The 15,662-nt window shown below is 47.0% G+C and overlaps 1 protein-coding gene across 1 annotated transcript; it reads right to left on the bottom strand.

The window, feature by feature from the left end:
- Positions 1-9,030: 9,030 nt before the first annotated feature.
- Positions 9,031-15,490, bottom strand: FDX2 (ferredoxin 2). Its single transcript, XM_035141010.2, has 5 exons — positions 15,006-15,490; positions 14,409-14,448; positions 12,641-12,747; positions 11,772-11,859; positions 9,031-10,738 (listed from the first exon to the last, which is right to left on the bottom strand). Exons 1-5 carry the CDS (start codon positions 15,118-15,120, stop codon positions 10,582-10,584), a joined length of 507 nt encoding a protein of 168 aa, XP_034996901.1. The 5' UTR covers positions 15,121-15,490; the 3' UTR covers positions 9,031-10,581.
- Positions 15,491-15,662: the final 172 nt, after the last annotated feature.

Here is a 15,662-nt window from a genome sequence, read left to right as displayed (position 1 = left end):
GCTTTTAAGTTCAGGAATTCCTTGCAATGAGCACCTTCCTGAAACCAAGGAGCTTCCCCAAGTTATCCCGACTCGGAAGGCGGGCGGGTGTGGCATAAGGAGAGAGATCCCGTGGAGAGATTTTCTTACTCCCGAGTTACAGAAATGAAGGTCTTCAAAAAGCCGGGCCCGGAGATGCCCGCTTCCCAGACCGGCTGAAGGGGCGGGACGAGAAGCGGCCCTGGAAAGGGCTGCCGCACAGATGAGAAGAGCGAGCAACTCTGCGTCCAGACACTCAGATCTCATGGATAGGTGGTGCACTAGATTTACGTATAAGCTAAACAAGCTATAGTTTGGGGGCCCCCAGAAAATCAAAGGGAAAAAACCGATGTACATTTCCAAAATATAAGATAAAAAACAAATATAATGAAACCTACATACAGCAGCAGTGTTTTGTGTTGCGTAGGCTCCTATTTGTTATGTGCAAAAGCCTTCAGACAGCTACAGTATTAGGTCCATAAATTACCATATATTCAACACAAAAAACAGCGACGATTTCTTGTTGACAAAGGACAGCTGGACATATAATGGGCCCCATTACCTTCAGTAGCTGAGGGCCTCACCAAACCTAAATCCGGCCCTGCCCTAGTGGGAGGACTAGCTGACCCTTGACGGGCCTCCTTATATCTCCCAGGATCACTTCAGCAGAAAGCAGGTGGCCGTCCTGAGAGGGAAGGGGAATTCGACTCTTGAGGAGGATTCCTCGAGCAATTTGGGCGGCTGAGTTTGGAGCACAACTACCTGGGGAAGAAGGGGGACCAACCAACAGTCCCGGTTCTCCCTCCAGGTGGGAAGGGACTCATCCTTTCAGTGGAAGCGGTTGGCTCGCCCTCCTTTCCAAAGGGTTTTGAGGCGAGGCGAGGCCACGCCCTGGAGGGCTGGCGCGGCCCCTGTGAAAGACGGAACGCCCAGGGGGAGGCCCGCGGCCCCCTGCCCCGCCCAACTGGGGCGACCCGCCGCCGCCGCTCCGCCCCGGGGCTGCGCCAAGGACAGGCGCCTCTGTCTCACCAGCCCTGACGAGGCGGAGCTCTCAGCGCTCGTCGCCGCCTCCGTCCGTCCTCTCACCCCTGACTGACCTCCCCGGAGGCGCCCTCCTGCTGCCTCTCCCCTCAGGCGCCCCTGCCACACCCGAATCCTCGGCCAATGGCGGTGGCCCGTGCGGAGGCTCGCGCCGCTTGGCGGGCTGGCGATCCGGGGCAGCGCGCGCGCGCTAAGGAGCTGCCCGGGCCGCACGCACGCACGTGGAGCTGCGCCGAAGGCCGGATCCAATGCTTGCTGACTTGGAAGCCGGTCCACCGGACGCGCTGCTACTTAGGAGTAAGGATTGGCGCGCCCAGGTGGGGGCTTGCTTTCGAGGAAGCGCGCGAAGAATCGGTCTCGCAGGCCGATCCTAAGCAGTTTTATCGAGAAATTAATCTTCCCATAAAGGGGATTTATTCCCTAGCAGCATGAGCGTAGCCAGGATTTATTTTAGGGAGGCAAGCTTTATGTTGGGGGTGGAAGTAGAACCGAGTTATCTGCGACAACTGGTCAGTTAATTAATAAATTTTATTTACTTACTTGATTTTGAGGATCCAGCTGTCCCCCTGTGACTACACCCATGCAAGACATACGCATAGATCAGCCCGCACAACCCGATCTTACGGACATTGACTCGAAAGTAAACCCTACGGAGTTTAGGGGCTTGCTCTGAAATGGGCGTCCGCAGGCTGCAGCCCTCGCTTGTTCTCAATGGGCTCCTAAAGTGAAATTGGATTCGCCTGCCTGCGGTCAGGGACCGGTGCCCTGGGGCCGATCTAGAAGAAGGGGGCGCTTCGGATCCTCCCTCCTTTAGGGTCAAACTGATCTGGATTCGCCCCATTCTCACGAGCAGGTGTCAAGAGGAGCTAACCTGAATCCTCTGGGAGCGGCGGCTTCTGGCCCAGCGCCCGCCGGATCGGACCCGCTGGAGCTGCTGCTTGCCTCGGATTCCAGGCACGGCGGGCTGAGCAGCTCCTGCAGGACGGAGAAATCCGGGAGCTGCCCGTCCACGAAAAGCTCGCCCTCCATGCTTAGCGGCCCAGAAGGAGCGGGGAAGCGCGGCTCTCCCGACCCCACCAGATATTGCTTGCAGTGATCCGGGGAGGGCGTTTAATTGGATACAGCTGGAAGCCCAGGGAGCCGGCAGCCATAAGGGGAGGGTGCGGACCATTAGGAAGACTACAAAAGGGCCGGGGTCGCGGGATGGGGTGTGGAGAGAGGTTGGCGGTAGCATCCCTGAGGAAAGAGTGTTGTCTTCCGGAGTCCCGTCTAGAGTGCCAAATGACCTGTCCCTTCCATGGTAGGAGGGGATGCTGTCAAGGTAGGACTTAATGCCTTCTTTTACAGATTGGGAAACTGAGGCAGCAGAGGCATTAACTGAGGGTCCTCAGTGTTTGTGGTTGAGCAGGAAATGCTTTAAGAAGAATGAGGTAATGTAGTGGAAGGGTGGCTCCCTATGGGGCTATTAGTAGCCGTACCTAAACAGAGCCTCCATGTTCAACTGCAGTGTATCTACTAGGGGCAGATACTGGGGGCATCACCTGCATATGGCTTTCCAGAGACAATATTGGAAACAGTGTTGGGTCTGATTCAGCAAAACTCTCTCAAAAGCTAGACATTTGAACCAAGGCCTTTCTGGTGCTGTTTTCTAGCCAGCAACTTTCTTTCTCTGCACAACCCCAAAACACACACACACAAACATCAAGACTACAACCTACTTCACATATCTGTGCAGCAACATGTGTGAGCCACTTTCCTGAGTTGGTGTTGCATTTAATGAGTTCATTTTGTTTAATGATTTAAATATTAGAGGTAAAGGTAAAGGGGGCCCTGACCATCAGGTCCAGTCGTGTCCGACTCTGGGGTTGCCGCGCTCATCTCGCTCTATAGGTCGAGGGAGCCGGCGTTTGTCCGCAGACAGCTTCCGGGTCATGTGGCCAGCATGACAAAGCTGCTTCTGGAGAACCAGAGCAGCGCACGGAAACGCTGTTTACCTTCCCGCCGGAGCGGTCCCTATTTATCTACTTGCACTTTGATGTGCTTTCAAACTGCTAGGTGGGCATGAGCTGGGACTGAGCAACGGGAGCTCACCCCATTGCAGGGATTCGAACTGCCAACCTTCTGATCAGCAAGCCCTAGACTCTGTGGTTTAACCCACAGCGCCATCTGGCTCCCTAAGCAAGCAATACAGTACTGTACTCCAAATAAGCAAGCAATACAGTACGTACTGTACTCAAAGTGCTTCTGTGTCCAAAAAGAAACAGGAGGTGATGTTCTGATACCAAAAACAGACCCGGGGGGGGGTTGTTTTCCCCATTTTCCTACTACTGCTAATCATCCCTCCAGTGATCAGGGACATTTTTAGACTCTGGAGCCCAAGGAGGGGCTGTGGTTGGAGAAAGCCCCTGGCAGGTTGGGAGCCTCAGTGGTGCCCCTTTAGAGGCTTCACCCAGGGCTGAGACCACAGCTGGCTCCCCCCCCCCCACTTAGCTACGTGGCCTACGGGGATTTAAAATAAACTGTTTTCCAGTCTGGATTTGAAGTTGATAGATAAATAGTTGATACTGTTAATAGTTTATATAAATAAATAAATAAATAACTTGGGAATTATCCCGTGATTTGGCCCGGTAGTGTTCTTTTCCGAATTTGGTCACCCCCTTCCCCCCCTTTAGACCTGAGCTTGGTTCATGCTAATCTAGGGGGCAAAAAAAATTGCACTGGTGAGCAGAGGTGAATTATCTTTAATTTGTTGGTAGATTAAGGTAATTTAATCTGAGTTGGTTAGCAATTTGAATTTATATCCGTGGTAGGGGCTTGTTATTTCAGTTCATTTGTGGACAGGGTTTGGTGCCTGATTTGAAGTAAAGTAATAATTATATAACAAATATATATATATATTTATAAATATAAGACTTTATTGTTTAAAATAATACAGAGTATAACATATGCATGATATAAATACAACGGAAATTTTCTTCTCATCGTATCTCATACAAAAAGATAAGTACAAAAAACTAAATGTATAATTCAAAATAAATTCTTCTTCGCAATGTGAACCGTATACCATCTTTATGTTACATCCTATTTCTTCCCTCTTAGACACTTCCCGTCCTTCTAATGTTACAGTTTCAGATTCTTTGCTTTCTACGGGTCTTCGTTATAGTTTTCTTCCTTTCTTCTCTATTTTTCCTTAATCTCATTTTTATATTACAAACGTTATTCTATATCTGCCAATATGGAATTATTAGGATAATACACTTTTAGATATTTTTTGTAGACATTCCACTCTTTGGATACTTTTTGTGTTGATGATTCTCTTACTGAGTCAGTAAGTTTGGCCAATTGTACGTATTCTAGCACGAGTGTTTGCCACTCCAATACAGTGGGTAAGATCTCACTCTTCCACTTTCTTGCCACTAGTACCCTGGCCGCAGTCTTTGCATACAGCAGTAAGAATTTTGTTTCTTTTGGAGTTTCTGGTGGTAGTATGTTTAATAAGAATATTTCTGGCCTTTTTTTTATTGGTTGTTTAAATAGTTTTTTTATTTCTTCATATATATTATTCCAATATCTTTTAATTTCCTGGCAGGTCCACCACATGTGGTAATATGTTCCAATTTCTTTTTTACAACGCCAGCATTGGGGACTTGGTCCTCCATACATTTTTGCAAGTTTTTGGGGGGTAAAGTGCCACCTATAGAATACTTTCATATTGTTCTCCTGCAGACTATAGCATGCTGTGAATTTCATATTATCAATTATATAACAAATAGGGTGGCGATTTATCAACAACCTCAGATATGCAGATGACACAACCTTGATGGCAGAAAGCGAGGAGGAATTAAAGAACCTTTTAATGAGGGTGAAAGAGGAGAGCACAAAATATGGTCTGAAGCTCAACATCAAAAAAACCAAGATCATGGCCACTGGTCCCATCACCTCCTGGCAAATAGAAGGGGAAGAAATGGAGGCAGTGAGAGATTTTACCTTCTTGGGCTCCTTGATCACTGCAGATGGTGACAGCAGTCACGAAATTAAAAGACGCCTGCTTCTTGGGAGAAAAGCAATTACAAACCTAGACAGCATCTTAAAAAGCAGAGACATCACCTTGCCGACAAAGGTCCGTATAGTTAAAGCTATGGTTTTCCCAGTAGTGATGTATGGAAGTGAGAGCTGGACCATAAAGAAGGCTGATCGCTGAAGAATTGATGCTTTTGAATTATGGTGCTGGAGGAGACTCTTGAGAGTCCCATGGACTGCAAGAAGATCAAACCTATCCAATCTTAAGGAAATCAGCCCTGAGTGCTCCCTGGAAGGACAGATCGTGAAGCTGAGGCTCCAATACTTTGGCCACCTCATGAGAAGAGAAGAATCCTTGGAAAAGACCCTGATGTTGGGAAAGATTGAGGGCACTAGGAGAAGGGGACGTCAGAGGACAAGATGGTTGGACAGTGTTCTCGAAGCTACGAACATGAGTTTGACCAAACTGCGGGAGGCAGTGCAAGACAGGAGTGCCTGGCATGCTATGGTCCATGGGGTCACGAAGAGTCGGACACGACTAAACGACTAAACAACAACAAGGGTGGCGATTTATTTGATGGTTGCAGGAAATTTTGGTGCTTGATTTGCCTGGAAGTCGTCAAATTCTTATTGTTCTGGGGGGTTCAATTGAGACCATTTTTTTTTACAAGTTTTTGCTTTTGCTTAAGTCCTTAGGGTGTTTATCAGACTGTACTGTTCAGTTTGCTTTTGCCTAAGGCAAAATGGTACGCCCATGGAGGGGTCTAGTGAGTTCTGCGCCACTGTACTGAGCTGCCCACTGCTAGTTCATCAGTATTTTAGTTGAATGTGAGGCGTTAGTTAGCATTCACTGTTGATGTTTACTATAAGTGTTTCTTTGAAACAGCCAATTCTTCACATTTATTCCAGTTATTTACATTTAGAAGACATCGTGCGTGGCTGCTGCCTAAATGGATATAAGAAACTGGTTCCAAAAAGTTAGTTAATAATTTTTAAATTTTCATTTCTATCTCCATGAATTTCAGTTATTTATGAGTGAAAGTTATTTTATAGTATTGCTTAGATCTTTAGTGACACCAGTGGAGTTTTCAAATTTCCCAAATACAAATCCAAAATAACGTTTATTACATGTTCACCAACAAGTAATAATAAGAGAGGTTTATTATAATCAATGTTACGCTCTTATGTGTATTATTCAAAGGAGCCGAGTCTAACTTGTCGTCTGACTTGTCTGCAGGCAAATCTAATGCTAAAGTTATTACATCATTTTATTTCAATTTTTTGGGTGAATGATTGTTAACTGTTTGTTTACTATGTTATTTTCTATGATTTTCAGGTGGAAAACCTATCAAACAGAAAAAGGACGATGACAGTAGTGAAAGCAGTGGTGAAGATGGAACTAAACGGACCAAACCATCAGATACTGTTATGGATCAAGGGTCCAGTAGTTCTTCACCTGCTCCTGGAACTGAGACCTCAACAACCATTGAAGAATATGGTGGCTACCATGAAAATGACATTGGCCATTATCTTGATCACACACTTAAGTTGCCACCAGAAAAAAAGAAGGAATTGCTTTCAAATCCTTGGGTTCCACCACCAAAGTATGATTTTGGTTCCAATGCCAACCATTTGAAAAGAAAATTTAACCGCCCCTGGTTAGATCAATATACTCCTTGGTTGGTTTACTCAAGTCTTTTGAAAGGTGCTCTTTGCATCCACTGCCTTCTGTTTCCTCCTGCTATTGGTACAGTAAAAGGAGTTTTGGGGTCATTCATAGTAAGGCCGTACAGGAAGTTTAAAGATATACATGAAGATTGCAGAAAACACGGCAGTCACTACCACAAAACGTCAACAGCTGCTGCAAAAGTGTTCCTGGAAAATGTTCCTGTTGATGTCCAGTTGCAAAGTGATCACCAGAAGACGATTAAAGAAAACAAATATTGTCATCATTTATTTCTTGCATCATATTTGGTGGAACTCATGATTTGCCGCTTAGAGGAAAGGAGATGAGGGGGTTTTCTTTGACCTTTTAAATTTGAGAATTGACTGTGGTGATGAGAAGCTAAAGAGTCACTTAGATGTCGAAAAAACTTCACCAAAAATCCATTTTGAGATTATAAGATTATGTGGTGAAGTTGTCAAAGAAAGAATTATCGAAGATTGTAAACAAGCAAAAGCTTACGCTGTAATGGCTGGTGAAACAGCAGATATCACTGGAAAAGAACAGCTTTCTATCGGATTGCGGTTTTATGATGAGAGTCAAGAAAAAATCAGAGAGGAATTCGTAAGCTATGTTGAGCTGAAATCTCAAGATGCCCCTACAATCGCTAGCACAATTCAGCGTTTTTTGGTTGATCAGAATCTCTGAGAATTGTGTTGGATTTGGATTTGACGGATTTATATATATTTATTATATATATATATATATATATAATATAATAAAATTTTGGTTTCATTTGCCTTTTCCGTGCTGAAATGTCACAACCTGGATGACCATGGCTTGCCCCCACCCCCTAATTTTGATCCTGGGTACGCCCATGTGTGTCACCATTTGCACTATTTGAAATGTGAAACTTTATTGTCACTTGTACAACTTGTAAACAGTGAGGTTACATGAACACCCCCCACTCAGCTCCTAATCTTAATTCCCCTCCTTTACTGACGCACACCCACCAAACCCGAAAGTCAGTTGCCCTGTTGTTATCTTTTCATTCAGCAGCCTAACAGCCCACAGATAGAAGCTGTTCTTTACCCTGTTGGTGCAACTAATCATGCTTATGTATATTCTGCCCGAGGGCAGGAGATCAAGAAAGTGCCGGGCAGGGTGTGAATCATGCCTGAGAATTTTCCTCACTCTCCTGAGGCAACATTCTTCCACGATGTGTTCCAGCAGATTCATGGGACAGCCCATAATATCTTGTGCTGTATTCACCACCCTCTGTAGGCATTTCCTATCCGTTAATGTCAAACCAGCGTACCACACCGTGATGCAGTATGAAAGGACACTTTCTATTGTGGACCATTAGGAGATCATCAAATGTTGATTGACATCGTTCTTTCGCTATACTCTGAGGGAATGGAGTCTCTGTTGGGCTTTCTTAACCACCTGGGTGTATTGATTTTCCAAGTACAGTGGTGCCTCGCTAGACGAAATTAATTCGTTCCACGGGTCAATTCGTGTAACGAATTTTTCGTCTAGTGAGTCCCAGTTTCCCATAGGAATGCATTGAAACTTAATCAATGAGTTCCTATAGGCTCAGGGGGACTGGCAGCGGCATGCAACGGGGCTTCGGAGAAGGTCTCCGAAGCCCCGTCCGATGTTGGCTGTGTGCAAGGCGGCAGGGGGAGAAGCTCTCTTCTCCCAGCCACCGCCTTGCCTGCCTCCCCCAACACTGAGCGCAACTTTGGAGGTCTCCAAAGTTGCGCTCCGTGCCAGCTGTGCGCTGCAAGAGGCGGCGGGGGAAGACCTTCCCCCGCCACCACCTCTCGCCAGCCTCCGCAGACACGGAGCGCAACTTTGGAGGTCTCCGAAGTTGCGCTCCGTGTCTGGGGTGCAGGGTGAGAGGCGGGGCGGGGGAAGACCTTCCCCCCGCCCCCGCCTCTTGCCAGCCTCCGCGAACACGGAGCGCAACTTCGGAGACGTCCGAAGTTGCGCTCCGTGTCTGGGGTGCGGGGCTAGAGGCGGCGGTGGGGGACGGAGCCGAATCGCAGCGGCCGCTGCTTGCCCCCACCTGTCTTCCCCGAGCCAAGGGGAAGACAGGCAGGGGCAGCCGCCGCGCCGCCGCGTTTTGGCTCCATCCCCCCCCCCCCGGGAGAGGAAGATTAGCTGTCAGCTTCCCTCGCTGACAGCTGATCTTCCTTTGCTGCTTTCTATGGCCGCGCTTCGTAAGACGAAGCGGCGGTTATAGAAAATTTTGTCATCTTATGAATGCCTCGCGGAGCGCAAAACTTGTTCATCTAGCGAGTTTTTCGTTGTGCGAGGCATTCATAAAGCGAGGCACCACTGTAATGTCTTTACTGAGATAAACTCCTAGGAATTTAAAGGAAGAGACACTCTCCACACAGCCCTCCCCGATGTACAGCTGGGCTAGTTCTCCTCTCTTCCTCTGAAAGTCCAACACCATCTCCTTTGTCTTGCTGATATTAAGGTGCAAGTTGTTCCCTAGGCACCATGTAGATATTGGACCTCCCCTCTATATGCTGATTTGTCTCCACCTGTTATTAAACCCATTATGGTGGTGTCACCTGCAAACTTAATAATTGCAGTAGACGGGTCAGGTAATACACAATCGTATGTATACAATGAATACAGGTAGGGACTTAGCACACATCCCTGTGGTGTGCCAGTGCTGATTTTTAAGGAATTAGATGTTACATGTCCAGTCCTCAGTGTTTGTGTCTGATCTATCAGAAAGTCTTTAATCCAGTCACAGATGGTAGAAGAAAGGTTCATGTCAGCTTTTTAATGAGAATGTCCAGAAGGATGGTATTAAAAGCTGAGCTATAATGGAATTATTTTCCTTCCTCCCCAAACGACTTGCCAATATGCAAACTTGTGCATTTTTTTTTAAAGCATTGGGAGACCTAGCCATTAGGGTTAAGTTGGAATAGAAGAGTGAGGGGTTATTGCAGGCATCCCCAAACTGCGGCCCTCCAGATGTTTCGGCCTACAACTCCCATGATCCCTAGCTAACAGGACCAGTGGTCGGGGAAGATGGGAATTGTAGTCCAAAACATCTGGAGGGCCAATGTTTGGGGATGCCTGGGTTATTGCAATTAATTTTAATGTGAAGATACTATTGAAGAGTAGCTAGATTGTTCTTGCCTGTCCCAATCAAACACAACTCTGTATATATAAGATCAACAGTAATAGGCCGCTTTTATTTTTTTACTGATAAAAACCAGAGAGGCTGTGGGGCGAGTGCCTTCCTCCTCTCAGCTTATTTGGTGCTATGAATGATGTTGGTGACTGATCTTCTCTGCAGGTGAGAGACAAGGAGCCCCCAATGAAAATTAACACACTTGCTTGTACACCAAGAGAAAACACAGAAACAGAGAGAAAGAACACAACACAACCCCGTACTTTCCTTCCATGAAGCCATTACTGGCTGTGCCAACCTTAAAACAGTGCTGCTACTGTGCAGGAGCCTCTCTTCTCCCCTTGAAACATTTCCCACTCTGCTGCCCACAGGGCTTGGGAAAGTGCTTCTAGGCTGGGGGAGGTACATCTCCCAACACCCTTCTCAAGCCATGAAGGCAGTTAAGCAATAGCTTAAGGGAGGTTCAGAGAGGCAAAAAGCTCTGGCCTTACTCATTCTGAGTAGCCCTCTGGCAGACACACATTTCTTTTCTTTGCACCAGTCTTTTGTTCATAGAACACAATTTTATTTTTTTAAAGCATCAGGCATGCTTTGACCGCATCGGTGTCTTGCTCTCCGACAGCTGCTTAAGAGATCAGGCTCACTTTGGAGATTGGTCCAGCCTTTGGCTCCATTGCACTCAGTGGGGTTTGGGGACATGCCCGTCCACATAAAAGTTCCTAGTGATCTTGGGGAGGGTGAACTCTGCTCCTTCCAATTCTTTGTCGAGGATAATCTGGCAGCCAAGGCGAGAGTTCTCCTGAAGCAGTGGTGCCATGTCTAACATATCCTCCTCCCTACAAGAAGACAAGAAGAGTGACTTCCAACCCATAACTCCCAAGGTTGATAAGAAGATGAAGAAGAGTTGATATGACCAGTGCTAAAATACCAAGCAAGTCCACATTATAGCTCATCTGAACACATTTTAAACAAAAAACAATGAAGTCACTAGATGAAATTCAACACTGCACTATGGTGAACGTTCACGTCCATGCAAGCAGTGCAACTTGCCAGAAGAAACGATCCCTCTGATCAATATACATCCTGATGTATATATTGTGCTCTACGGGGCTTAGTTTGGTCAGAATCAAGTATCCACTTCCAGAGGTAACACTAACTACAGCAAATTACTTTGAATCCCTGCGATGGGGTGAGCGCCCGTTGCTCGGTCCCAGCTCCTGCCAACCTAGAAGTTCGAAAGCGCGTCAAAGTGCAAGTAGATAAATAGGTACCACTACAGCGGGAAGGTAAATGGCATTTCCATGCGCTGCTCCGGTTCACCAGAAGCGGCTTTGACATGCTGGCCACATGACCTGGAATCTGTACGCCGGCTCCCTCGGACAATAACGTGAGATGAGTGCCGCAACCCCAGAGTCGGTCACGACTGGACCTAGTGGTCAGGGGTCCCTTTACCTTTACCTATTCATGTACTATATGAAACCCAAGGGGTGCATTGTTTGCCCGATGTGAAGTTTTTTGGCATGATGTTCAGCTCTCCTACCCCACTAGTCTCTCTCTGTCTCTGGGGCACTGCCTCCTTTTTTTGCACCAGAAATCTGGTTTCTTCAGGCTTGGAGAGCAGGGCCCTCCCAGCCACGCTGAGGAAGTTGTGGAACGCCATCAGCAGGGAGCTAAGAAAGGCCATTTCTGCTACAAGGAGAGTGTCAAGGGATGGCTCAGTTGGTAGAGCCTGGAGCTCTTAATCTCGAGGTCATGGGTTTGAGCTCTACATTGGTCAAAAGATTCCTGCATTGCAGGAGGTTGGACTAGATTAAGGGTCTCAGGGTCTCTTCCAACTCTACAATTCTATGGTTCTAAGGTGGTCCTTACCGTTCATCAGGCTGGGGGAGCTTGTCTACAACATCATGGCTCACATAGACATGACAAGTGGAACAGGCTAGGGAAGCTTCACAGGCACCTGTGATAAGAGGCAAAGACAAGGAGAGATTTTTTGCTGCTAAGTCCAGAGAAGGCTGTGTGCTATTCCAATTACCTGGCCTCTCAAAAAGTGTATCATAAAACTAGAAAAGGGCAACCAAAATGATCAAGGAGTTGTGGCACCTTTGATATGAGGAAATACCAGAGCTGTTGGGACTTAGTCCCCTCCCCCATACAACAAGGGGAGAGATAGGAGGGAGGGAGAGTGTAATATTTATACATTGATGAACAGTGGAGGAAGGGTTGAGTTTTACTCCTTCCGTTATAATACCAGAACTTGATATTGTGACCAGGTTACTTGAAAAAAGCACCCATTGCCACACAAAGTGAAACAAATAACATTGGCTAAGTAGTTTTAGGGCTATGCCCTCACAAAGCAACAGACAGGAGCAAGTCATTATACAATAGCCACATTAGCAAGCACACAGAATAATTAAGAAGCTGCTCTGTAACACCCAAGTTATTTACAATCTCAATTGAACTTGCCTAAACAGATGGGATGAGTTGCAAGTCAATAGGAAGGGATTTTACAGTGCTGGGGCACTTCCAAAAAAGCATACTTGCACATTCTTGTGCATACCATTAGCCCAAATGACTAAATGCTACCTCCATGTGCAGAGACAGTACATATCAGAAAAGAAAGCGTGCAGGAGAGGGGCTATATTTGGACTTCTCAACGGCATCTAGCTAGCCACTATTGGAAAGAGGGTGCTAGCCTGGACTGCTACGTAGCCGGATAGAGCAGGGTACTTAAGACCTACCTTCTAGCTCAATGCCATGTTTCTGAGCCAAGCGCAGCACATCATCCCCAATTCTGCCTTGCACTGGGATCCTTTGCCCAGACCGGTCTATAAACACCACGTTCACTCTGAGGCAGGATAAAAAGCATAGGCACATCTTCAATCAATGACCCCCCCCCTAATTGTCAGGTGCTGAAAAGCTACAAGCATGGTTGGAAGTCTCCTGTGATTCTGCATAAAGGCACAGATTACCAAGCAACATCTAACAGCTGACATAGGTTTGGAATTCCAAATATTCTCATCCCTCTATACTATATTTGCACTCATCTGTTGTCATGCTGGCATTGTTATTGTGACTTTTTAGATAGGATCTGATTGTTACTATTAATGTTTGATATTATTATTATTATTATTATTATTATTATTATTATTATTATTAGTGTTGGAAGCCACTCAGAGTGGCTGGGGCAACCCAGCCAGATGGGTGGGGTATAAATAAAATAAAAATACAAGGATGCATGCATGCCCAACCTGAGTAGGCTGGAGGAAGAAGTGGGTGGCCCCACAGCTGGCAGAAATAGGAGGGGAAAGTCTCCATTTTGTTCTTCCCCTGCTGCTGTGATACATTCCAGGTAGAAGGAAGCCTGCATTCTGTCAGTGGTGGTGGGACAATAATAATAATTAGACTAAATAATAATAATAATAATAATAATAATAATAATAATAATAATAATAAAACATTATTTATACCCCGCCCATCTGGCTGGGTTTCCCCAGCCACTCTGGGCAGCTTCCAACAGAAGAATAAAATGATCGATTAAAGATTAAAAGCCTCCCTGAACAGGGCTGCCTTCAGATGTCTTCTAAAAGTCTGGTAGTTGTTTTCCTCTTTGACATCTGTTGGGAGGGCGTTCCACAGGGCAGGCGCCACCACCGAGAAGGCCCTCTGCCTAGTTCCCTGCAACTTGGCTTCTCGCAACGAGGGAACCGCCTCTTCTTCATTCCCCGCAGCAGCACCAATGGGCGAAGGAGAGAAAGCAATGTGGGGAGCGTGGCGATTGGGGACTTTTGAGGGGATGGATGGGGGCAGGGTTGGGCAAGGTGCAGGAGGTTGGCAAATGGGGTGTGGGATGCAGCAGGCAGAACTGGTAAGCCAGTCCCTAGTAATGTTAAAAAGAAACAATCAGGAAGTGCTGAAGACTCAACAGAGCAAAAAGCTCCTCTAGCCAATTGAGTTGTAAGTGTTCAAAGTTTGGAACAGGTGTGTATCAACATAGCAGCTGTGAACGGAGACAGATATACATCTGGTATGCAGTCCAGATGTACTGAAAACAGCCTCCCCCCCTACAAACAATTGTACCTAGTGTGCTTTGCTTCCTGTAGTTCCAGTTAACACACACAAGGATTTGTGAAGCTGCCACCTGGACACACCACTGCAGAAATTAGGCTGCTGGGACTCTTGCAACCACCTAGCCCAGCCCCCCCCAAACTTCAGCCCTCCAGATGTTTTGGACTACAATTCCCATCATCCCTGACCACTGGTCCTGTTAGCTAGGGATCATGGGAGTTGTAGGCCAAAACATCTGGAGGGCCGCAGTTTGGGGATGCCTGACCTAGCCTAACTATGTACGCTACTTACAATTAACAAGCAATATTTCAAACCACAAATTCTCATTGAGATGATGCTATCAACAGCACAAAATATGTCAACCGTTCAAAGAAGATCCAAGATTAGTTTAACCCACTCTACTCCCCAAAATTAAACCCTGCTACATTTTGTGGTACTCACACTTCTGCGGCAGAGTTCTCATCTTCTGCTTGAAAGGTCACTGGGGGGAAAAACACACAGCATTTTTATTTATTTATATGCATTTAGAGCCTTGCCTTTTACTATTCAATCTCAAGGCAGGGTACATACAGCAACAAGGCTCCTCTTGCATAACACTAAAGCATAGTAGACTATGGCAATCTGGCGCCCAGTATAGGTTTCCTATTTGCCCCCAAACTTCTGGAGGGCACCAGGTTGGAGGAAGGCTGCATAGCAGGAGGAGCAGCGATCCTCTGAATTCCTCCAATTCGGAGAAAGTTTGTTTGGGTCGCCAAATCGAACTTCTTACGAAGAACAATCTGAGCTGTTGGCGCCACAACAGGGGGAGAGGGATCCTGCTGGTACAAAAACACCGCCGATGAATCCCGAGGCGCCCCTCGCTTCGTGACCAAGTTGTGCTGCTGTTGTACATTTATTGACACACCGCCTTTTCCCCTGACAGGGGAAGCTTACAGGGAAGGGGGAGGGGAGGGAAGAAAGAGCAACCAGCCTCCCCCCACCCCGGTAGTCTTTTCCTGACCCCTGGGGAGAGCGGAGCCCCGCTCTCTCCTCGCCCACCTGCAGTGCGGAAGCCCCGGGGCAGGAGCCGGCCGGCCGCCGCCGCCAGGACCCGACGGCGCCCCGCGCACCGGGAGACGCCAGCGCCGCCCTTCGCGGCCCAGGAGGCCGCCATGACAGGCGCCACGTGACCGCCGGGGTCAGAGGGCGGCGGCTGTTTCCGTGGAAACGGAGGGGAAGGGGAGCCTCGTTCGTTGCGCGGGGATCTTCCCCACTCCTGGAAAGCGGCGTTATCTTATTCTTCCTCCGCCCCTTTTAAAAATATTCTCCCTTGCGTATTCCGGCTGGAAACATTTGTGGGCGGAGGCTAGAAAGTGTTGGCTGAGAAGCGTTTCGAATTACCAAATGCGAGATAAATACTGTCAACAATTCAACTTGCTCAATTGATGGAATGTGGCCTGGTCGCTTATCTGGCCTTGGGCAGAATCTGCAGAAGCATTAGTACAGTACTGTAGTTTTTATGTGGTTATGCAGTTTTTAATGTGTTTCATTTATTTTTATAACTACTTCGCTGTTTGTAATTATGTAGATCTTTTCATTTTGTAAGCCGCCTTGAACATTGTTTTAACTGTGGAAAGGCCATACAAATAAAATGTGATGATGTACTCCAAAGGAAAGGGTCTTTAGATGCCCTCCTGTCTCATTATCGCATCTTTC

This window comes from Zootoca vivipara, chromosome 16, assembly GCF_963506605.1.
Source record: "Zootoca vivipara chromosome 16, rZooViv1.1, whole genome shotgun sequence".
NCBI lineage: Eukaryota > Metazoa > Chordata > Lepidosauria > Squamata > Lacertidae > Zootoca > Zootoca vivipara.
Note: the sequence above shows the minus strand (reverse complement) of the source record. Positions and strands in the feature narration are given on the sequence as shown.